The sequence below is a fragment of the Sturnira hondurensis genome, unplaced genomic scaffold (assembly GCF_014824575.4).
Source record: "Sturnira hondurensis isolate 20B ecotype Veracruz unplaced genomic scaffold, ASM1482457v3 Scaffold0022464, whole genome shotgun sequence".
In the NCBI taxonomy this organism is placed as follows: domain Eukaryota; kingdom Metazoa; phylum Chordata; class Mammalia; order Chiroptera; family Phyllostomidae; genus Sturnira; species Sturnira hondurensis.
Genome location: NW_028095095.1, coordinates 2,443,094 through 2,464,799, shown reverse-complemented (window position 1 = coordinate 2,464,799; position 21,706 = coordinate 2,443,094). Strand labels below are relative to the sequence as shown.

At 55.1% G+C, this 21,706-nt stretch overlaps 3 protein-coding genes and 1 long non-coding RNA gene across 8 annotated transcripts in view; 2 read left to right on the top strand and 2 right to left on the bottom strand.

The window, feature by feature from the left end:
• Positions 1-13,165, top strand: part of LOC118979500 (uncharacterized) — a 22,078-nt gene extending 8,913 nt beyond the window's left edge. Inside the window, exons 2-3 of the long non-coding RNA XR_005064925.1 lie at positions 2,250-2,256; positions 13,086-13,165. This is a non-coding gene — a long non-coding RNA (uncharacterized LOC118979500). The remainder of the gene's footprint in view (positions 1-2,249; positions 2,257-13,085) is intronic.
• On the top strand, positions 5,569-8,691 carry RARRES2 (retinoic acid receptor responder 2). Of its 2 annotated transcripts, XM_037035584.1 has the most exons (6): positions 5,569-5,673; positions 6,518-6,715; positions 6,969-7,073; positions 7,953-8,048; positions 8,249-8,376; positions 8,566-8,691. In XM_037035584.1, exons 2-5 carry the CDS (start codon positions 6,542-6,544, stop codon positions 8,363-8,365), a joined length of 492 nt encoding a protein of 163 aa, XP_036891479.1. In that variant the 5' UTR covers positions 5,569-5,673; positions 6,518-6,541; the 3' UTR covers positions 8,366-8,376; positions 8,566-8,691. The 2 variants fall into 2 exon arrangements, with proteins under 2 accessions (XP_036891479.1, XP_036891477.1); XM_037035582.1 differs by lacking the exon at positions 5,569-5,673 and having other exon boundaries at positions 6,354-6,715.
• Positions 8,896-21,700, bottom strand: LRRC61 (leucine rich repeat containing 61). 2 transcript variants are annotated; one of them, XM_037035580.1, is made up of 2 exons: positions 21,618-21,700; positions 8,896-10,457 (listed from the first exon to the last, which is right to left on the bottom strand). In XM_037035580.1, exon 2 carries the CDS (start codon positions 10,291-10,293, stop codon positions 9,514-9,516), a length of 780 nt encoding a protein of 259 aa, XP_036891475.1. In that variant the 5' UTR covers positions 10,294-10,457; positions 21,618-21,700; the 3' UTR covers positions 8,896-9,513. The 2 variants fall into 2 exon arrangements, with proteins under 2 accessions (XP_036891475.1, XP_036891476.1); XM_037035581.1 differs by having other exon boundaries at positions 8,896-10,331; positions 21,618-21,691.
• On the bottom strand, positions 15,814-21,706 carry ZBED10 (Putative protein ZBED10P). Of its 3 annotated transcripts, none has more exons than XM_037035578.1 (2): positions 21,618-21,706; positions 15,814-19,204 (listed from the first exon to the last, which is right to left on the bottom strand). In XM_037035578.1, exon 2 carries the CDS (start codon positions 17,339-17,341, stop codon positions 15,974-15,976), a length of 1,368 nt encoding a protein of 455 aa, XP_036891473.1. In that variant the 5' UTR covers positions 17,342-19,204; positions 21,618-21,706; the 3' UTR covers positions 15,814-15,973. The 3 variants fall into 3 exon arrangements, with proteins under 3 accessions (XP_036891473.1, XP_036891472.1, XP_036891474.1); XM_037035577.1 differs by lacking the exon at positions 21,618-21,706 and adding an exon at positions 21,050-21,139; XM_037035579.1 differs by lacking the exon at positions 21,618-21,706 and adding an exon at positions 21,050-21,139 and having other exon boundaries at positions 15,814-19,093.

Genomic DNA, 21,706 nt, shown 5'->3' with positions numbered 1-21,706 from the left:
ACTTAAAGTTATTTAGGTATTTATTCACTTAGATGTTTTTTGTCTAGTTACCTACCATGAAGTAAGTCACACGAAGGCAGGGATTTGTCTTGTCTTTATTTTATTTATTTATTTATTTTTAGAGAGGAGCGGGAGAGAGGGAGAGAACTATCAATGTGTGGTTGCCTCTCGCACACCCCCCACTGGGGACCTCGCCCACAACCCAGGCATGTGCCCTAACTGGGAATCGAACCAGCGACCCTTTGGTTTGCAGGCTGGCACTCAGTCCACTGAGCCACACCAGCCGGGGCTGTCCTGTCTTTTTAATCACCACATAGCCAGCCCCTAGAATGGCGTTGGGCCCATAGTAGGTATTCAGTAAGTGTTTGTGGACCAAACGAATGAGGAAATGTAAGCACTCAACCCCCTGGTTAAGCGAATCCGATTAGACCACACTGAGCCGCTTAACTTCAAACTCTCGCCTTGGCTACTGCCTCTTGAGCAAGTGTTGGGAGCCCAACAGAACTTTTAGTGAAAAAAAAAACAAAACACTTTTCCTTAGAGAAAAATTCAAATAAAAATGAGTGAAGTCAAGAACAAGCAACTCAAAACTTGCGTCTGCAACACTCTCATCGAAGGAGGCAGTGCCCTAAACGTCTCCTCTTGCCTGGAACATGATTCCCAAATAACTGGAGCGCAGGACCCTTTAGGGAACCCATGGCCCCTCGGGGGCAGGAGGGCGCCCCTCTCCCTGGCCACCATGTGCACCTCCCTGTGGTGATTTGATCAGAGGACCAGACGTTGCCAGAAAACGCTGGAATAAATCATCTTAGTGTCTCAGCCAGCAAACGAAGAACTTGACTTTACCCAGAAAGCTGCACTGGTACCCTTTCAAGGTTAAATCCTGTCTATCGTTAACATGCTGTGTGTTTTCTACTCCAGACTGGGATCAGATGGTATCTTCTTCAACTTAATTCAAAAGACGATTCTGGCTCTGGCTGGTGTAGCTCAGTGGATTGAGCGCGGGCCTGCGAAACAAGGGATCGTGGTTCGATTCCCAGTCAGGGCACATGCCTGGGCTGCAGGCCAGTTCCCAGCAGGGGACTTACTAGAGGTAACCATACATTGATATTTCTCTCCCTCTCTCCTTCCCTTCCCCTCTAAAGATAAATAAATTTTTAAAAAAGAGACGGATCTGGACACCAGTGTGTGTCCTCTGAAAAGCCGAGTGTGACTTGGGAACACAAGGACACTCTGGACAGGATCTCTGCGGTCTTCATAGCCTGACAGGAACAGGCGTGTTTCTGAGTGTTTTGTTCCCTGTGAGCACGTGCATTACTATTTGCGAAAGCCATCTGTGCTTGCTCACCACCAACCAAAACACTGCCTATCCCCTTGGCTCGGTCCTAGCCCGACTCTTTGCTAGTACAACCACTTGGTGACTTAGAGGAATCAGGATGTAAACCTGACTTCAGCTCAATGCCTTCCAATAGGTTTTTTCTCTCTCTTTTTTTAAAGATTTTATTTATTTATCTTTAGAGGGGAAAGGAAGGAGAGAAGGAAAGAGATATCAATGTATGGTTGCTTCTTGTGAGTCGCCTACTGGGAACTGGCCTGCAACCCAGGCATGTGCCCTGACTGGGAATCGAACTGCGATTGTCTGGTTCGCAGGCCTGCGCTCAATCCACTGAGCTACACCACCCAGGATTATTTCCCATTACCATGTAGTCCCCTTATACTCCCCACCCACTGGCGATCACCACCCTGTTATGTCCATGAGTCCTTTTTCTTTTTTGCTCAATCTCTCCACCCCTGAGCCTCCCCCAACCCCGCCCCAACTAGCTGTCATCTGTTCTCCATTTATGAGTCTGTCTCTCTGACAGGTTCTGAGAACAAACCTGGGCCACAGTTCGATTTGGCACCTTCCGAGTTGGCCAGTGAAGTCTATGTTCTCAGAACTGGTTTGCCTTCACCGTCTTAATACAGAATTCCTTCCTGCCAGGGTTGAAAGTTCATTGGGGGATGTTATTAAAAATTACAACAAGATAGCATGTTGACTACATAGTCACAGTCTATTAAATTACTACACTCAGTAATATATTAATACTAAATAAAAATAACTTTTTAAAAAACTTGAAAAGTACTTTATTTCATAGTATCTAAAGTACCCTCAGTGCTGCCCTAGCCAGTGTGGATCAGTTGGTTAGCATCATCCTGTAAACCAAAGGTCGTGGGTTCGATTCCCAGTCAGGGCACATGCCCAGTCAGAGGCTGCGGGTTCAATCCCTGGTCATGGCGTTACATGGCGTTGCATACGTGACGCATGCAAGAGGCAACTTCTCCCCCTGGCTGAGATATCTTCATTATCTGAGCCCGCGCTGGTTTTCGGTTCCAACTAACGTGCACCTGGGATGTAAAACTGTGGCAACAGATTGACATGATCCGTGGGTCAGATGGAGTTAAAGGAAGTTCTTAGGATTAAACCAGGAATCAAAAAGTCATCACGGGCAACCACAAGTATGTAAGAAAAATAATTCCACAGTCTTGTAATTGGGAGCAGGTAAAAGAAAAGGGAACTCTAAGTTTCAAGGACCTTACTTCTGCTGTCTTCATCTAGTGGTAGGTCCTTGAGGGAGGTTTAATCAGGTCTACCAGAGACTTTCAGCTTGGGTATTTGCCTCCTGGTCACTTTGATTTGGGAAAATATTTTACTCACAGAAGTAAAATGCACTTAAGAAGTATGCATGTTTCTTTGATTTGCTGAATTTCCTTGAAAGAGTAGTTACAAGGTTTTTTAAAGATTTTATTGATTTATTTTTAGAGGGGAAGGGAGAGAGAAAGAATGAAACATCAATGTGTGGTTGCCTCTCATGCACCTTCTACTGGGGACCTGGCCCAAAACCCAGGCATGTGCTCTGACTGGGAATTGAACCCATGACTCTTTGGTTCACAGTCCAGCGCTCAACCCACTGAGCCACGGCTAATTACAGGTTTTAAAATGTTAGTGGTATGCTGTCATTAAGGTGCATCTGCTATCCCAGTTTCAGTTCCTGCCACACTAAAACATTAAAAATGGAATCCAGATTTCTTCACTTTTTTGAAGATAAATGATAAAATTTGTATGTTCATTCTCTCAATAAGGCCATGTTGTTGGGGCTTAGTGTTAGTCACTTTAACCTTGTTCTTTTGCTCACAAAGCACCTGATTATTGTGTCACATGGACAAAGACCTGGCTTTTCAAATAGTCGGGTTGAGGGCAGAGCTCCAGGCATTGGGAAAGATTGTGTGTGTGTGTGTGTGTAAGTTTGCCAGGGCTGCCATGACAAAGGAGCACACACGGGGTGACTTCAACAACAGGGATTTATTCTCTGATGGTTCTGGAAACCTGAATTCCGAGTTGAAGGTGTCAGTGGGGTTGGCTCTCTGAGGCCGCTCTCTTTGGCTTGCTGTGGGTGGAGTTCTCCCTGTGACTGCTCAGGGCCCTCCCTCTGTGTCCAGATCCTGTCTTACAAGGCCACCAGTCATACTGGGTTGGGACCCATCCCTAGGACCTCATTTTCCCTTAATCGCCTCTTTTAAATCCATAGCTCCAAACACAGTCACATTCAGAGGTACTGGGGGTTAGGCTTCATCATACGAAGCCTTCTTTTTCAGTGACTCACGGATTCTGGTGAAACCCAGGTGAATACCCTCCTGTGTTTATCATGTTGTAACCGTGCTCAAAGTAAACGTGATGTGCTAATCAGGCGGCAGTTACAGAACAGGCTGCACTCATAGACTCATCCCAGATTCCTGCATTAAAAGTTTCCTTACGAGTGTTTTACAGACACCAGTGGTCGCCATTGCTGCTTCACCAAGGAACGGCCCTGACCACAAGAAGTCAGGCAGGTGTCACCGACGGGTGTCAGCACAGCAGAGGCACTGCCCACGCGTCCTGTTCCCAGATGCCAGCAGAGACACTGCGGAGGGAGCCGTGAAACTGCACAGTGACACTCGCAGATGACATCGAAACCACCCTGAGCAGGGCCAAGAAACTGCGTCACCAGAAATTCCGTGGCTCCCCTCTTTCCGCAGTTCCCTATACAAACTAGCCCGGATGCGGAAAGGGGCTCCCAGAGGAGAGCGCACCATCTCCCAGGGGGTCTGCACCTGAGTAAACCACCTCCCTTCACATCAGCACCTGCCTCTCGGGCACTGGCTTTCGAACGGGCAGGCAGCTGGACCTGCATTCGGTTACAATGTGGTTATCCCTACCTCCTTCCAAAACTCCATTAAAATGACAGTGAACAGAATGAGAGGCTTTCGATGCACAAGGAGAAAGAAGACGGGAGAGAAGACAATAGAGGATGAGACACATGACGTGTTTTACAAGACGGTGGGAGAGGCACCTCGGTAACTGCAAAGGGCTCCCCCCTCCCCGGAGCGGGCTGATCTGCAGGGCAAGAGGCTCACCCTCTGAGCCGTGAGGAGGCCCTGGCCCGGAAGGCACCATCTGCCCTGGAGACAGGGATGAGGCTGGGGCATTGGAGGAACCTCCCAGGCCTCCGCCGTGCTGGAGATCAGCGAGGCTTTGCCTGGTGGAAGGGCGATAACTCAAATGAAGGCAGGAGGGGACGGTCACATCCTCAAGCTAATATGGCTCTCAGCTTCTGACCCCACTTGGCACCCAGACAACAAGCAGCCACCTTCCACATATTTTCCGCATTTCCTCCTCACGATGACCCCGCAGGTAGGGTTTGGGATCCCACGCTGCAGACAAGGAAGCAGGAGTTTGGGGGGATGAAGTCAAAAGAGATCCTCTATGTCCCGTCACTAGGACAGGGCCTGGGAGCAGAGAGATGGTCACCCTGGTCACTGGCACACAGAGTCCTAGAGCTGCTCCAGAATTGCTCAGACGTGCGGGTGCTGAACCAACATCGGGTCAATTTCCCAGACTCCCCCTGGGCCCTGGGAACACCCCCGCACCATCCTGCCAGGCTCCTGACACCCCATGAGAGACCCCTGACTCTGTTGCCACTAAGGGTGGGACACACGGGCTCAGGACTGGCCTTGTGAGCAGGTGATAGAGGTTTAGGGCACCGGAGTCATCTCAGAGGATGCTGCCTCTCCATCTGAGTGTGGTCTCGGAACAGGGGAGGCGGAAGAGGGAAGGAATGACTCCTCTGGGTCTCATCTGGTTTGAGGATGTCTGTGTTTCTGGGAAGAATGTCTGGAAATGAGTGTGTCTTGGAGACTGGTCACCCCAAGGGGCCTAAGGAAGGGGAGGCCCTACCTGGAGGTAGGGTGGGGGCAGGGCAGTCTCACACCAGGAGGAGAAGACAGAAGAGGCCTGGCCAAGACCTCCCAGAGCCTCACCTCACTTCTTCCCAGGACCTCTGGACACCCTGCTCCCCCACCCTGTCTGGACCAGCAGCCAGGGTCAGGGTTAGGGTCGGGCGTTGGCGGGAGAGTGGGACCGGAAGGAGAGGCCCCGGGGGGCGGGGGGGGGGGCTGCTGCCGGGAGGCGGGTCCTAACAGGGTGGGGAGGAGCCTGGGGCGGCCCTGGGCGCTGGAGGGAGCCCAGGAGGTGGGGGTGGGAGGAGATGGGGCCAACCAAAGGCGGGAGAGCAGCGAGGGGGCCCGGGACCAGGAAGAGGCTGACAGCCTGGCAAAGTCGCTGCGGGAAGTTAGGAGAGACCCCGAGGCACCAGAGAGGTGAGGAGGAACAGCAGGCTCCAGGCAGCTGGAGAAAGGGCAGCCTGGGGGGTGGTGTGGAGAGGAGAGGGGCAGGCAGAGGGAGCCAGTCCAAGGGCCAAACTGGGCAACTTATTCAGGAGCCCTCACTTCACACAACACTCCACTGTGTGGGGGGGCCAGAAAAAATAGCAAGGGAAGGAGGGTCTGCCCAAAGAGGCTAGCCAAGGGTGCAGCACAGGGGAGACCCCCTTTTTTCTGGCTTAGGCATAGGGCCCATGGCAACAGGCGGTCCCAGCACAGGGAGGGTTAAGCATCCTCCTTGGTCCCCACCCTGCTCTGGCCCCTCCAAGTGTTTACATCCTTCCAGAAATATTCAGCCTCCTTTCTACACCCCAGTCTCTCCCCTGCAGTTATGGGGCTGGAGGGGGAGAGCCGGGGGAGGGGTGAGGACTACAGTAGACCTGGGAGCCAGTAGACCCTGGACAGAGAGCAGAAGCCGGAGAGGGTCTCTAGGGGCAACAGTGCAGTGGGGTGGGACAACGGGCCAGTGAAGGTGGAGAGGGCAGGAGGAAGGGGGCGACAGGAGTGCTTCCCTGGCTGCTGGCCAGGGACAAAAGCCGACTCAGCATCTGCCCAGGACAGGGCCAAACCTGGGCTGAGCTGGGCCTGCCCCCCCAACAGTGGGAGGAGAATGGAGAGAAGGGGAGGGTGAAGGACAGGGAATACCAGGGGGATTTCCGAAAAGGGCCATATCCTGTCCCTCCACCTCTGTCCAGAGCTCTGCTAGGCATGGCCCCCAAGTACAGAGCCAGGGAGTGGGCAGCTGGTGTGAGGAGCTGAAGGTCACATGCAGGCTTTGCAGGACCAGGTGACTGAGGTATAAGTCATGTGGCGACTGCTGACCCTGCTGGCCCTGGGGCTGGGCACCGTGGGCTTGGGCAGGGCAGAGCTCTCAGCTGCCCAGCAGCAGGGCCTGCAGGTGGCCCTGGAGGAATTCCACAAGCACCCACGAGTGCAATGGGCCTTCCAGAAGACCAGTGTGGACAACGCCACTGACACGGTGAGCAGTTGGACCTGTGGAAGGGAGGGGGTCAGGGCTGCACCCCCAAAGGCCAGCTCATTCCTGGGGAGCAGGTGCAAGAGTGCTTGGGCTCTGTGCACACGAAGCCCTCGGGAGAAAGGCCACCACCGCAGCCACCAACGCAGTCGTGCTATTTCACTGTGGGGAGGAGGGACAGGTCACCTCCAAGAATTGCTCTGCCCACCCAACTGGCTCTGGCCTTCCTCTGTCTGTCTGTCTTGTCTGTTGGCAGCCCTACCCAGCGGGGACCTTCGTGAGGCTGGAATTTAAGCTCCAGCAGACGGGCTGCTGGAAGAAGGACTGGAAGAAGCCTGGGTGCAAAGTCAAGCCCACCGGGGTGAGCAGAGACAAATGGCTATGCATGCCTGAGATGGGGCACTTGCCCGGGTGGTTATGTGTAGCTGGGTTTCGTTGGAGACCTCCCCTCCCTGGAGCCTGCAGTGGTGACAGTGTGGCTGGCCTGAGCCTGGCAGGGCAAGAGGAAGAGGTGGGCTACTGTGACAGAGTCCACCTTCGTTTGCGTTCCTCCCCTGGGGAGTCAGGGCACTAGCGGAGCCCCTGGTGTGGTGGGGTGGGGCTGGCCTCAGGCCTGGTGAATTCCACTTCTGTGAGTCTTCAAGTGGAGACAGCCCAACCTGGACTGATCCCTAACAGGGTTTGACTGTAGTCTGATGTCCTGGGGGCGACCCTGACCACAGGGGAGATGCTGGACTGGGGGGCAGGCCACAGGGCTTTAGCCCTGGCTCTGTGCAGCCCCAGCTCTGTGGTTTCTCAGGCTCTCCGAAGGCCTCAGTTCCCAGCAGCTGTTCAAGGGGCGGGGGGTATACCCGTGGCTTTCCAGACTTCTGCGCCCAATCCTTGTGCTCAAAGCCAACCTTAAAAGAAAATGCAAATAAATGCACTAGCAGACAGCACGGTGGGTCTGGGGGAAGTTGGGGGGACCCCCATCTGAGGCGGCTTCCTTCCCGCATGCTCCCGTGCACACTCACTCACTCGCTAAAGTTTTGAAAACTGTAGCATAGTTTCACTAATTCCCCAGTCCCAGGCGGGCTGCGCCTGAAACCAGCTGGCGGGCAGGACCCTCACCCCTTTGCTCTAGGGCCTGCTGGGGACAGGACCCATTGCAGGCAGCCTGCAGTCCCTAGCCTCCACCCTCCTGAGGCCACAGGCCTCCCCTCACCCCTTTCTTCTCCTGGCCCCCTGCCCCTCTCCCCAGAGGAAGCGGACATGCCTGGCGTGCGTCAAGCTGGACCGTGAGTTTAAAGTCCTGGGCCGGATGGTCCACTGCCCCATGGAGATGCAGGTTCAACGGGTGAGAGTGGGCAGAGGATGCCGGGGAGAGGTTGGGGAAGGGGCCTGTGGGGGAGGTGAGAGGCAGAAACCCAGACGGAGGAGTGGGTGGGACAAGGAGCGGAGGGTAAAGAAGGGGTGAGAAAAGTGAGGAGAGGGGAAGTGGGGGAGCAGGGGCTGGGACGGTGGCCCACTCGGGGCTGAGCAGGCTGGTGCTGGCAGGAGTCAAAGGAGCACCAGGAGGCCCAGTGCAGCAGGGTGGAGCAGATCGGCGAGGACTCCCACAGCTTCTACTTCCCGGGGCAGTTTGCCTTCCTCAAGGCCTCTCCCCCCCGCTGAGGCCCTGACCGGTAGGTGGCTAGGAGGGCAGGAAGACAGTGGCTTGGGGACAGCCCTGGGTGGGGTCTGGGAGGAGGACAAGGCTGGTGCTGAACTGCCAGAGGAGTGAGGGCAGGGACTTGGGAGCCCGGGAGAGAGTTGGGACCAGAACCAAAACAGCCTCCCTCACACCCAGATCTTGTCTTTGTCCTTTCCTCTAGCACTTCATCCGGCTTTCTGGACAGCGGTGGGAGGTAGCCAGTGAAAGCCAGCCCTCCCTGCCTGTGCCCTGGGAGGGTGATCCCGACCCCCAAGCTAATAAACTGCTCTCAGAGCCCTGTTCTCTCCTCCCCTCTGCTGACTGGTGGGGCCACGAGGGAGGCAAGGCTGGGGAACTCCTGCAGGAGAAAGCAAAGCTCTGGGAAAGCAGGACACCCAGGATGTGGACAGGGGGCCTTGCGTGTGCTCCCCTTCCTGCAGGAGAGACGAGAGGTGGTAGGGACCCCGTCTTGCTTTCAGAGCTCATGCCCATATGAAATGACAGACCATGATGCAAATTAAGACAGAAATCTTTACTAGGTATTTGCGGGAGTGAGTGGCCAAGGAAGGCTCCAGGGAGATACGGGCCTGATGGCCGAGGCAGAGGGTTGTCTGGGTAGACAGGCAGGCTGGAAGTGGGGGAATGCCAGCTTTCACTCTCTGTGCACTGCTCACGTCCTGCTCTGGGACCACTGGGATGGGAGGCAGGCCCCCCCTGCTTCTGCCACCTTTAACCCAAGGAAGAAGCAGCTTTCTTCCACTAAGTCTTAGGCCCGAGCGGCCAGGAGTGGCAGACGAAAGCCTGGGGCCTCGTGGCCAGGCCCACGGCCCAGGGGGAAGGACAGCTTCACACGGTGCCACCGCCCAAGGAGGGCCCCCGAGCCTGCCCGAGGCATGGGGGAGGAACGTCCCTGGAGAACACAGCAGAACTGTCTTGAGGTAGGAGTGGGAGGGAGGGGGTCTGCCCTTTGGGGAAGGGGTAACTGAATGGCCCAGCTGCAGGGGACAGTGACCACATGATGGAACTGTGAAGATTAAGTGCAGAGGCAGGAGGGGAGATGCAGGCAGCTAGGCCACACTGAGCTGGCCCCATGGCCATACGCCAGGCCATCCCAGGCCATGGGGCACATTCAGAAGACAAAGGACGAGGCCGAGCCCGCAGAACTGAGTGCCCGCTCGGCCCGAACCAGGCTGTCCTCAGCCTGGCGGTCCAGGCTGTGGCACTCCTGCAGGGTGTCCTGGAACTGCCGGCAGGCCTCCTCCAGGATGGAGCTGCCAAGGGGCAGCTGGGGCTCCCAGTACCCTGGCCGCACCCAGGGCTGGGCCTCGGTGGTGCTGGGGCCTGGGCTGGAGCTGGGCCACAAGGGACCATCCAGATCCCGGCACAGCTGGTAGAATTCACTGCCGCGCCCGGTCACACGTTCACCGTCGATGACCTTCAGGCCAGGCAGCAACTCTCGGACCACGGCTGGGTAGGAGGGACTGGCACAAAGCGGGTTGCTGAGCCGGGCCAAAGGGTCCCGGAGCCGAAGGGACTCAAGGCCCCGCAGCCCGGTCAGACACTGCAGCTGGCCCGGGGTGGCCAGCAGGTTGCCAGAGGCATTGAGGCTCTGCAGGTTCTCACAGGCAGCCAGCGGCTCCAGCCCTGTCAGCTGGTTGTTGGCGACATTGAGGACGGCCAACTGGCTCAGGGAGGCCAGGGGGCCCAGCTGGGTGAGTGCGTTGCCCGACAGGTCCAGCCACTCGAGACCCAGGCACTCACCCAGGCAGCCCAGGTCCACCAGCCCCAGGCCTCGCAGCCTCAGCAGCAGGATGGACTCCAGGGCAAACTCCCCCGAGCGCGACTTGAGCAGCTGGGGTGTGACGCGCAGCCGTTCGCCCTCTCCTGGCTTCTCACCCTGAGGCTCCATGAGGTGAAGGCGGTCCAGGCGGCCTGGGCCTCGACAATCTGTCACAGGGACACGGGCACCACTGGGGTTGGCTGACTGTGCAACCCAAAAAAGGCACTTGCAGCCCTGACTGCGCCGGTGCCAGTGCCTGTTTCCACCGCCCCTGCTCAAGGGCCAGCAGGTCCCTAAGGAGAGACAGTTAAACAGTAAGCAGGCCCCTCCTACACACCTCTGGGACCCTGAAGCAGGTGACAGTGCAAAGTGCTACCCAGCCCCTACCACCAGGGCCAGAAAGCCCCGTGGCCCAGCAAGACCTGAGGACCCCAGGCCCAGCTGCTGGAGCACAACAGACCCCCTGAGGGAGGTACACTGGGCCCAGCCCCCACCCAAGGACCCACCTCACTCAGCTGGTGCCCTGCTGGTCAGCATTTGGGCCCATTGTACCCAATTCCTCCCTTTCCAAACCTGCCCTGGGGCAAAAACCCATACGTCTATTTTTTCCATAACCACTCATGAACTCTCCTCATTAGTTCTGAGGGTTTTTTTTTTACCCATTTAAATATATTTCTGAGTAGGTAACAAGTTCCCACCACCCCCACTCCTACCAAGAGCCTCGCATAAGTAGCAGCCACAAATGGGGACACCTGGGCCTGGCTTCACTCCCTCAAAAATGTTGATACAATTCAAAAAATGTTGCAGTAAAATTCAAAATGGTTCCCAGATCATGCGGGCCAATTTGTAGCCTCTGGTCCTTCAGAGGACCAGCCTTCGGTCCCTCACAGGTGAGGACAGGGCAGCCTGGGGCTGAGAGGCCACGCCACTGGCCAACTCTCGGTCCCCAGGCCACTGCTCTCCACAGCCCGCTCCCCCAACCCCTGCCCGTCCAACTAGCTCTCTCCTCTGCTGTCAACAGAACAGCATCCACCACTGTTCCAGCTGCAAACATGACATCATTTCCAGAGAAAGCAAGGGGGCTGGAGAGGTGGGGCCACCCTCAGGGAAGGGCTCCAGAAAGGCAAGGGAGGGCCTTTCAAGTCACCAGTGGCTGTGGGACCACAGGAGCCCAGATGTCAGCGCAGGACAAGCAGGAGGAAGGTGGCCTGGGGGAGGGACACTGCCACCCTAAAGGGGGCAAGGTTTCAGAAGAAAGGAAAAACCAGAAGGGACCTCTGCTCCAAGTGGCAGCTTCCCAATTCTGCAGGCTCTGGTCAGGCCCAGCAGGGTGACGCCTGCAAAGAACTATGGGACCATTCACTCCTACTCCTGTGGACAAAACCTGGGACTCCAGAGTGTCCCAGTCTGTGTTTCTGTGATCAAGGCCACTTTTATTTCTCCCTCTCCAAGGAGACCAGGCCCAGAGCTCCTCCCACACCCCTTGCCAGGGAGCTAGGGAGCCTCCAAACAGAGCTGACACCCCCATCTCTGAGGAGGTCCCTTCATTTCTCTCTAGCCCCTCCTCTGGCCTGCAACACTTCAGCAAGTTCTCATTTTGACCTCATTTCTTTCCAAAAGGGACAGAAGGCATCTACTAAGAAGTCTGGTTCATTCACTGAGAAGGGGACCTGCTGGGGTTGGTGAGCAGGGAGTGAGGCTGCCACCGTACATCTGGTGAAAACTGCTCTGGCCCCGAGGGTGGGATTTCAGGGGCACCAGACACCTGGCAAAAAGGCACTAGCTACTAGCATGACAAGGACCCCACTGCAAGTGTGGAGTGAGGCAAAGGGGGAGGGCCTAGCACAACATGCAGGGACCTGTGCACGTGACGGGAAGCAGGGGCTCCCATCTCAAATGCGTGGGACAACCTGGGGGGAACGAAGACCTCCAGTTTAAGGTGACCATGTGGCATCAGGCCTAGGAGACAGTGATGCTCTCAGCTGAAAGGATCTAGGCATGACCTGCAGAGGTGCCTGGTGCGAGTGTGTGGCACAGCAGGCCAGGCTTCTGGGGGACAAAGACCTCTTTCCTTACTCGTAGGCCTCCCTGCAGGAACATGCAGATCCTCCCAGACATGGCCTATTTGAGTGGCGCACAGTGGAGAGGTCAAGGGTAGAAATCAAAAGCGACCTTAGTGAGGCAGAACGAAGATAAGGCTGAGCAGCCATAGGGAGGGGAAACCGGGACTTTCAAGATCAAGACTGCATTTCAAAGCTAAGGCCACAGCAGCCCACAAGGGTGACTGCTCAGATGGACATGCTGGCTGCAAAGGGGGGAAGGATTGAGGGGAGTGGGCAGAGCAAGGCAGAAAGGAGAGAATTGTGTGCTCCCGACCTTAAAGCTGGGAGGAAAGCTGTTTGCAGGAGAGGGAGCAGTGGACCAGAAAGACCAGGCTGAGGCCAGAAATCGGGGCTTCCAAACTCCCGGGTCCTTTGCCCTCCGACAGTCACATGAACAATGACCTCTGCCATTCCAGTCCCACCTTACCGCAAACCTGCACTCCTCGCCTGGGCCCACCCGCCCATGCAAGCCCACCTGCTGTAAAGCACAGGCCGGCAGCAGGCTCTACAAGAGGGGGCAAAGGCCCATCTCACCCACAGGTCAACATTTCTCTGAATAACAGGAGTCACCCTAGTCCTGTTGTGCAAATGAGCCAGGAGGCTCTAGGCCCAGCGTGTAAGTCTGCACCAAGGGCTTGGTCACACGGATGAGACAATGGCTAGGACACCCTTGACACTCAGCGCTGGGGGAGGCCCACCTGCCTGTGCAGTCAGCGTTTGCTGTGTCAGTCTATCTACGTGGGAACTGGGCCAGAAAATGATACCCAGGAGTTAGCCAGGACAGGGCTCAGCACAGGGGAGAAATGGTTCGCCCCCCAGTGGACAGTCGCCTGGCCATGTCAGTCGACTGGGGACCTTTCTTATGCCCCATGTCCTCCAGCTCCCAGTCTAGAGTAAGGGTCCTCAATCCTGGGCTACTGACACTGGGGGCCGGATAAGCCTTTGTTGTGGGGACCACCTTGTGCATCACAAGGGGTTGGGCAACATCCATTTCTACCCACAAGCTGTGACAACCAGCAAGTCACCAGACAATGCTATATGTCCCCTAGGGACAAGAATGGCCCCCCACTGAAAACCACTGCTATCCCCACACGTTGGGCTGCTATGCTTCTTTTATTTGTTGAAAGTAATATTTTTTCCTTTTTATTTTGTGGTTTATTTACACCAATTTTAAGTTGTGGTTTTTTGTTAAAGATTTTATTAATTTTGAGAGAGAGGGGGAGGGAGGGAGAAAGAGAGGGAGAGAAACATCGATGTGTGAGAGATACTTCAATCAGTTGCCTCATAAGCCCTGTCCTGGGGACCCAGCCCACAACCCAGGCATGTGCCCGGACTGGGAATCGAACCGTAGACCTTTCCGTCTGCAGGTTGGAACTCAATCCACTGAGCTACACCAGCCAGGGCTCGGCTGCTACACTTCTGTCTCAGCCTCTTTCACCCCCAGCCCGGCTCCCACCCCACTGTCCCTCCATTCCAGCCTCCCCCTCTCCGAGAACACCACAGTTCACTGACGCCAAACAGCACAGGACAGCACATCTCTGTAGAACAGCCTAGGGTAACTTTAACACACATCACATTCCTGCCCACCACCTGACCCACTGAATCACAACTTGGGAGAACTTAGGGTCTTAAGACACTCTCAGATGGTTCTCATTAAAGGCTGAGCCACACATACATTTAAGGAACAGAGGGAGGCAGAGGTCAAGAGCTGGGTCCAAGGCCATGCCCTGACCTTACTACCCAAATGCCCTTGATTTAGTCAGTATTGTGAGGAGTACGGCCACAGTCCCAGTGGCTCACCCAGACAAACCTTGCCTCTGATAGCAGAGAAGCCTGTGAGCACATGCCCCCAGCAGCTGGTGGGGAGGACATGGGGCCTAAGCATTTGGGGGGCCAGACTCTAATTCGAGTCATGTTACTGCAAGCATTCAATGTGATCTTTACAAAGCTTTAAGAAGACGCAGTTACTACACTATTAAAATGAGAACACGGCCCTGGTCAGGTGGCTCAGTTGCTTGGAGTGTTGTCCCATATACCAGAAGGCTATGGGTTCAATTTCCAGTCAGAGCACATACCTACGTTGCAGGTTCTATTCCAAGTTGGGGCATGTAAAGGAGGCAACTTATCAAGGTTTCTCTCTAAGGTCGATGTTTCTCTCCTTCTCTGTCCCCCTTTCCCTTCCTCTCTCTAAAAGCAGTAAAAACATATCCTAAAGTGAGAATTAAAAAAGAAAAGAAAATTCAGCACACTAACTAGTTCAGCAGGTACAATCTCAAGATAAAAGAAGTGTGTCAACATATTAACAGAGGCTGAATAAAGGATTAAGATTAGTTATTCCTGCTTCCTGACATTCTCTTTAACTTCCAAATGTCCTGTAGTGAATCAGTCTATTGACACATGACAACCCCCTATAGGGGACGTGGCAGGGACAAGTCTCTAGGTTCAGCCCAACAGCCACAGTGCAAGCCAGACCTTGAGTGCCTCACCCGGCCTCCACCTCCTCGCCCTCTCAGAACCGCCTATCGCTGCGGCCAAGCAACCTCGGGAGAGCCAGATTCAGGTCCTGTGGGTGCAACAGGCCTTCTCCCACCCGAAGTCACCAGCCCTGGACCCTGTGTGTTCTGTGCTACAGGAACTCCGGCGATCAGTGACTAGTCAGTCTGAGACACAACCTTTTCCACTTCCAGACAGGGGATCTGCCCTTTGAAAGCAGCCGGAGAGAAGGGGCGGTGTAGGCACTGCAAATGGAATGCATACTCAGCCACTGAGAGCCTGGGGAGTGTGGGAGCTCCTTCCAAGACTGCTATTGCTATGGGAAGGAAGGCACCCTGGGCCTCGAGCAGTCTGGAAACAAACTAGAGGTAAGAACAGGCTGGAGACTCAGTATCTCGGTGTCGCTCTCCCTGGCTAGCTGAGCAGTCCTATCAACTGAGAGTTCTCCAGCCACTCCGGGATCTCTCTGGGATCCACAGAGAACCACAGACCCTAAGAAGACTAATGTGCACCTGTGTGCATGTGCAGACCCTTCCTCTCGAAATGACTCCTCTAGCTTAGGGTTTCTCTCTTTCCACAGTGAAAATTTCAGAAAGGGCTTTCACAGCTCACCCAAGTTCTCAGTGGCTGAGTATGCATCCCACTGAGTATGAGTACATGTGCCGACAGCCATGCCTCCTCTTGTCCCCATCCCAGGAGAAAGCAGACCTCTAAGGGCATGAATACCCTGATGCACATGGACAGGCTGCATGTAGAGCCCTTAGTACCCACCACCATTTCAAAAGAACATCCCGCTTATAAAACTGTATAGTACAACTCACAGTCACTTATGAGCAAAACAAACCTTTTCTATGCACATAGTGCTAGAGATAAATTAAGCAGCCCTGGCCAGGCAGCTCAGTTTTTAAGAGCATTGTCCCATTACACCAAGGTTACAGGTTCAGTGCCCAGTTAGAACACATCCAAGAAGCAACCAATGAATGCATGAATAAGTAGAGCAACAAATCAATGTTTCTCTAAAACCAATTAAAAATAAATTCAAAAATACTTTTAAAAAATAAATTAAGCAATGGGTAGATGGAAAATGCTACCTCCCTAAAAAAAACAAGGCAAACTGTAAGAGTTGAGAAACTGTCCCCATTCTTCCCAAAAAGGTCTAAGATTCTGGCCCCCTCCTGTCTGGTACCCCCGGTGCAACACTCTGCTCTCTCCTTTCACCTATGGCAAAGTCCCTCCAGGAAGACTGTGAGGGCATCAGACCCTAGGGCCAGGCTCCCTAGTCCGCTCCCTATCTCCCCGGCCCTGTCTCCACCCGGGAGTGTGAGGCGAGAGGGGATGTAGTTGGGGAAATTTTCCAGGTTGGTCTTCGAGAAGAGGAGATGCTCAACTGTTGCCACCAGGAGAGGGGAGCTGTTCTCCACGATGGTGGGGCTACCCAGGGAGGCCAAGACACTCCCAGAAGAGGCACTGGTAGCAGGACAGGACAGATAGATGGTGGCCAGTCTTGCCAGCGCTGGCCAGACTTTCCGCCTCTTCTCCCAGTATGCCAGGAGGTCCTCCTGGGCACCTACTGGCTTGTTCTCACGCAGGTACTTCCTGACGCTGACTGTGGCCAGGTGGTTCTCAGTGGAGAGCGAGGCTCCCCTCCTCTGGGACGCCAGCAGCCCTACACTCTCCAGCTGCTCCAGCAAGCTCTTCTCCCTCTGGCCTAGCCACGAACACCCAGGGCTGCTGCTTCTCTGCACCGGGTCCTTGTAGCCCCTCCCCTTTGCCCTGGGGCCCTTGGCTATTCTGCCACTCTGGGTGGTGTCCACACTCATAGCCTTGGGGCTCTGCAGGAAGGGTGAGGGAGGCAAGGAGTATTCGGACACCATTATCTCCTTCACCTTGTAAACGAGAATTTGCATCCAGTGGTCAATGTCCGCCCCCACAGGCAGGATGGCCTCGATCTGGCCCTTGAAGCGGGGGTCCAGCAGAGTTGCGAGCACAAACTCCTTGTGATGGAAAAGCTCACTGAGCTGGCCATCTGTGGAGAGTTGCAGGGCCAAGCCCCTGGCCAGCCGGACGGCTGCACCTGTCTCCCCGCCTCCCTGCCCCTCAAAGTGAGCAGGAACCTGCTCTAGGAAGATGTGCAGGTAGCGCAGCTGCAGCAGCACCTGGCTTAAAGAAGCCTGTGGTGAGCTTGCCTCCTGGACCACCATCTGGAAGGGCCGAAGGAGCACGATCAGGCTGTTTGTCAGGTTCCAAAACATGGCTAACAGGCCCACCCCAGCCTTCCCCAGCTGGTGCTTCTCGTCATATTCCCTCAGCAGCTCCTGCTGCTCCACCAGCCACTCCATCAGGTGGTAGGCAGACACCCAGTGGTCTGAGAGCTCCCAGAAGGGCTGATGGGTTGGGAGGCCACACTGCTGCTGCAGCTGGGTGAGGAACCACCGAGCCTCCGCAGAGCCTTGGAAATGGCTGCAGATGGCCCTGGCTGTGCTCAGAATGATCTGGACACTGTAATGGTGACACAGAAAGTTTCTCACTACAGAGTTGAGGCAGTGGGCAAAGCAAGGGATGTGGGTGTAGCCCTCCATCATCACTGCAGGCTCCAGGCTAAGGCAGCCGCTCGATCCAGAAAGCCTGCTTGCAGAGAGCCATGGCCCAGCCACAGTCTGACCTGCTCCCGCAGCTCCCGCTGCCTGTCCTCTGCGGTGCTCTCCAGGGGCAGGCCTCGGACCCAGAGCACTGCGTGCTTCCTTATGCGCCCTGATACTACCTGCCACCTACCATGCTGTATCACCCCCCAATGGGCAGTGACAGCCACGTAGTCCTTGTGACCACCTCCTGGGCCACCATGCACATGGTGAGGTGGACACGACTGCCCTCAGCCTGCTGCATCTCCTGCCGTACCTGCTTGCCCATCACCTCGTGGAGCAAAGGCAAGGCTTCATCAGAAAAGGCAACTGGAGACGGCAGACAGTAGTCAGGGTCAACCTGGGCCATAAACCTTCTGAAGGGTGGGGACGAAAGGAAGGAGAGTGGCAATGCCAAACTGCAGAGTAACTCCGCAATGCTCCGGTTCCAGGCCTGGGAGTGGTGTTGCTGGGAGCACAGGGGCCCTCTTGATCCCTCATGACAGCCACAGGGGAAGCAGTGGGTTCTTCTTTCATGGGAGCTATTACTGGTGGTGGAGCCAGTAATAGCTGCTCATCTCTTCCCGGGGCCAACTGCCTGTCATTATCTTCTGATGGTGAGCCACATGGGCAGTGTCCTGAAGATGAGATGCCCTCCTGGACAAGGCTGGGGGCACCTGCGAGCAGGCGCTTATGCATCCCCACTGCCCCTGCCCCACCTGAGCTGGCTGTAACTGGCCTTCTTTCCCTCTCCAGCCCATGCTTGATGCTGGTGTGACACAGTGCAGGTGACATGGCACATGTTCTCACAGCCAGTGGTAAAGAACCATCTGACATCCAGTGTGAGCTTCTGAGCAGTAGTGTCCTGAGGGGCTGGGGAACACCCTCGAGAAGCCCAGCCCTTGGTCTCTTTTACAGTTCTGACCAGCTTCTTCATGCCGGGTGGCTTCTGGGAGCTCAGCGGGGATGATTTCTCCCCCACACGAGGAAGCAAATGCCTCTTCTTCCACCTCTTGAGGCATCGCATCTCTCTGTCCAGACAGGCTATGAGGATGTCAGCTTGCCTTGTCTCCTCCCCTCGGTAGGCTGGCCCACCTCTGACCTGTCCAGACTGGTTGCCTGCACCAGCACTGGGGTGGGAGGGGCCAGGCCAGAGCTGAGCACCGGGTCTCTTAACTTCTTTCCTGCTGGCTGCCTCACCCCTCTCCGTCCACATGCCTTCTGCTTGGACACCTTCTTCTCAGGCTGCACAGTGTGCTCCTGCCCAAGCATAGACTTCAGGACATGGTTTAGAGTCTCCCTTTGGCTTATTCTGCCCCAGGCTGGCCTGGCTCTTTGCATAGTAGGCAGCTGAGAAAAAACCAGGCTTCCACAGGGAGCAGGCTCTTCTCTTCCTGCCACAGATGCGTACGCCCAGGGCACCGTCCTCATTCCCCTCCAGGAAAAGCTAATCAGCTGAGGGGATGAAGAACCCCTGGGGAGAAGGCGGGGTCTCTTCCTTTGAGGCAGCAGATCCCTCTCATTCCCCTTTTGGGAGCCAGAGCGTGTGATTTTCCTGTGGTCACTGCTGGCCTTCTCTGCTATGTCTACACACTTAACTTTGACCTCAGTCTCTGACAGGTCTCCTGGGCACCCCTGCCATGTCTACAAGTACTGGTAGCTCTGGTGTTGAAGCTGGAGCCAGGAGAAGTCACTGTGGCAGCTGGACTCTGGGGTCTGGTCATGGGGGAGACAGATCCTGAGGGTGCATGTCTCTTGGGGAGCTTTTTGATTTTTTCTACTTCCAACATGCTTGGGAACTTGGGGCAATGAGAAGATAGGCCCAGGCTGCAAAGCAAGATAAAAAAAATGGCTCTCAGCTGCCCTACTTGACTTTGGGGTACACTGAGGAGAAAGGCGAGGCCCAGAGGAGAGAGAAGACAGTAGAGGACAAAAGGAGCAGATACTTTATATGAAACTGTCCAAAGACAAAACTCTCAAGACCTCCTTGACGAGGTCTGCCATCCAACCCCCAGACCCAAAGGAGCAGCCCTCAGCAGAAATCCCTAAAGCCCTGCACACATTTGCGCTTTCTGTGTCCATCTTCTTTGCCAAATTGACTGGTGTTTCTCTTTTTCCTCTCAATGTTTATTGAGAACCTACTGCACACTTGGCAATTCTTCTGAGTGGTGGATAAAGTATACAGCAGGCAAGGCCCATGCATGCATGCAGCTTCCAGGCTGGTAGGGGGGACAGCCGTGAATTACATGTCACTCAGACGGGTAGAACCAGAGCAGCGGTGAAGGTATGAAAGAGCAGGCACACGGCTGGGAGACCCCAGGGAGGGGACTGACCTCACCAAGGAGTCAGGCAGGTTGACTCTGGAAGACCTGCAGGCACTGGACACTATAAGCACAAGCCAGGAGGGGGGCAGAGCCTGCCGGCCTGCATCCACACCTGGTTCTACCTGGCACACCGTGGGGCACCAGGAACAGGTCGCAGAGCTCAGCGTTCAGAAGTGATGCAGCCTGAGGCTTCCTGGGTCAGAGGCCTGGCTCAGACCCTTAGACTTTCCTTCTCTAGAAGTTAGCCTCAGGAGAGAATACACGATGGGGTAGCTCCTACTGCCAGTGACTCCAGCCCCCCAGTGTCCCTTCATTCTCTCTCACAGAAGCTCCTGAAGGGCTGGTTATACTTTTTCATCCCCCATTCCCCTCAAAACCCTCTCTTCTCTGGCTCTGGCTCCCAACACTTCCAGTCACTGCTCTTACCAAGCCCCCCAGAGACCCCAACGGAGTTCTGGGCCACACCTGAAGCACCTGCCCACGGCCTCCGTTTGGAAGGCTGTTTCCCTGTGGCCCTGGGAACATTTTCTTGGTTTTCCTTTCACTTGCACCTCCTCTCCGCCTGTCCCTTAATGACATTCCCTGGGGTTCCTTCGTAATGTCTCCTCTTGTTCTACACCATCTCCCAGGACAACTGCACCTTCTCCACAAGTGGAACTGAGCTCACACCCCACTGACTGCCTGGCCTCTCTCTGGCTCCCTGTTCTTCCTACAGCCAACTCAAATGGACATCTGTTCGCCCAGATGCTCAGACCCCTAACCCAGGCATAATCCTTAATTCATTCAGTTCCCTGGACATTAGGTCAAATTCAGGACTCTCACAAAAAGAGACGTAAGGAAGTAAGAGAAGTACATAGAAGCAAATGAAAGGGTCCAGTTACCCCAGATGTGTTTCCTTAGGAATCAGAAGGTTTCAAGTAAGAGGACTTAGGAATCCCACCAGACTTCAGGAAGGGAGTGAGTGGTCTCCCTCTCTTCAGACCAGAACGAGATGTTGGCTAAACAAGACTGTAAATTTAAACCAGTATGCCTGGACGCTGAATGACATGAAATGTCAAGAAGAACCACCAGGGATGGCAGGACTGCCCCTGCAGGTGAAAAGCCCTCTGAGGAGGCTCACGTGAGACTCTGCCCAGGGAGGAGTGTGGGCAGCACAATACTGACGGGCTCCTTCCAGTGGACGGTCCTCGGAAGGACCAAGCAGCAATGACCTCATACTCATCTTTTGAGAACTCAGTCAGGCCCTGGCACTCAGTACAGGGTCTGAATAAAGATGGAAACAAAACACAGGACACTGTCCCGGTCCCAGAACAACTGCTCTATGATATCAGAACCAGAAGGGACTCACCTCAGTCCTTACTTTAGAAGCGAAGAAACAGAACCCCAGAGTGGTGACGTGATAGTCAGTGGCAAAGCGGAAGACCAGGTCTACAGTGGCAAAGCCGGCACCAGGTCTACAGAAGCAGCCTGTAGGAGTCCTTGCTACCAAGATAGAACCAAGTACCGAAGCCAGGCCTGCACAACCTGCCCTCACTGATAATGAAAAGGGAAGAAGGGGAAGAAACTGGGTGTTAGGGCTGCGGCCTGGGTCACACCAATCCTGTTCTGTTCCCCCACTAGCTGTGTCCCCTCAGTGTGTCTGTATTCTGCAGATACTCTTCATCTACTTGACCAGTTAAGAAACATTCATCAAGCACCTGCCATGAGTCAGCACTATGCCCTAGGGATGCAGATGGAGAGTAACTGCCTGGCCAGCGTGCAGAGGTCAGGATGAGAAGACACCCTGGCAATAGGCTTATGGCACTGGAGCAGGGCAGGCAGTGGGAGGCGCCGTGGACGCCAGGCCTCAGGTTGACCTCGAGGCCAATTGTGTCCGACAGTGGAGTTTGGTTTCTGTCTCATAAGGGGTCACTTACCTGAGGCCACTGCTCTGGGGTCCTTAAAGATTGCCGACAGACTGCCCAGGTGGGTCTGGCACCTTGTAGGGTCACTGGCTCTGGCAGTG

Excerpts from the sequence above, each read along its gene's own strand:
- RARRES2 (XM_037035584.1), top strand. The coding sequence starts at position 6,542 with ATGTGGCGACTGCTGACCCTGCTGGCCCTGGGGCTGGGCACCGTGGGC. Across the intron at positions 6,716-6,968 it reads TGGACAACGCCACTGACACG|CCCTACCCAGCGGGGACCTT; the intron begins GTGAGCAGTTGG and ends GTCTGTTGGCAG. Across the intron at positions 7,074-7,952 it reads GCAAAGTCAAGCCCACCGGG|AGGAAGCGGACATGCCTGGC; the intron begins GTGAGCAGAGAC and ends CCCTCTCCCCAG.
- LRRC61 (XM_037035580.1), bottom strand. The coding sequence starts at position 10,293 with ATGGAGCCTCAGGGTGAGAAGCCAGGAGAGGGCGAACGGCTGCGCGTC.
- ZBED10 (XM_037035578.1), bottom strand. The coding sequence starts at position 17,341 with ATGATGGAGGGCTACACCCACATCCCTTGCTTTGCCCACTGCCTCAAC.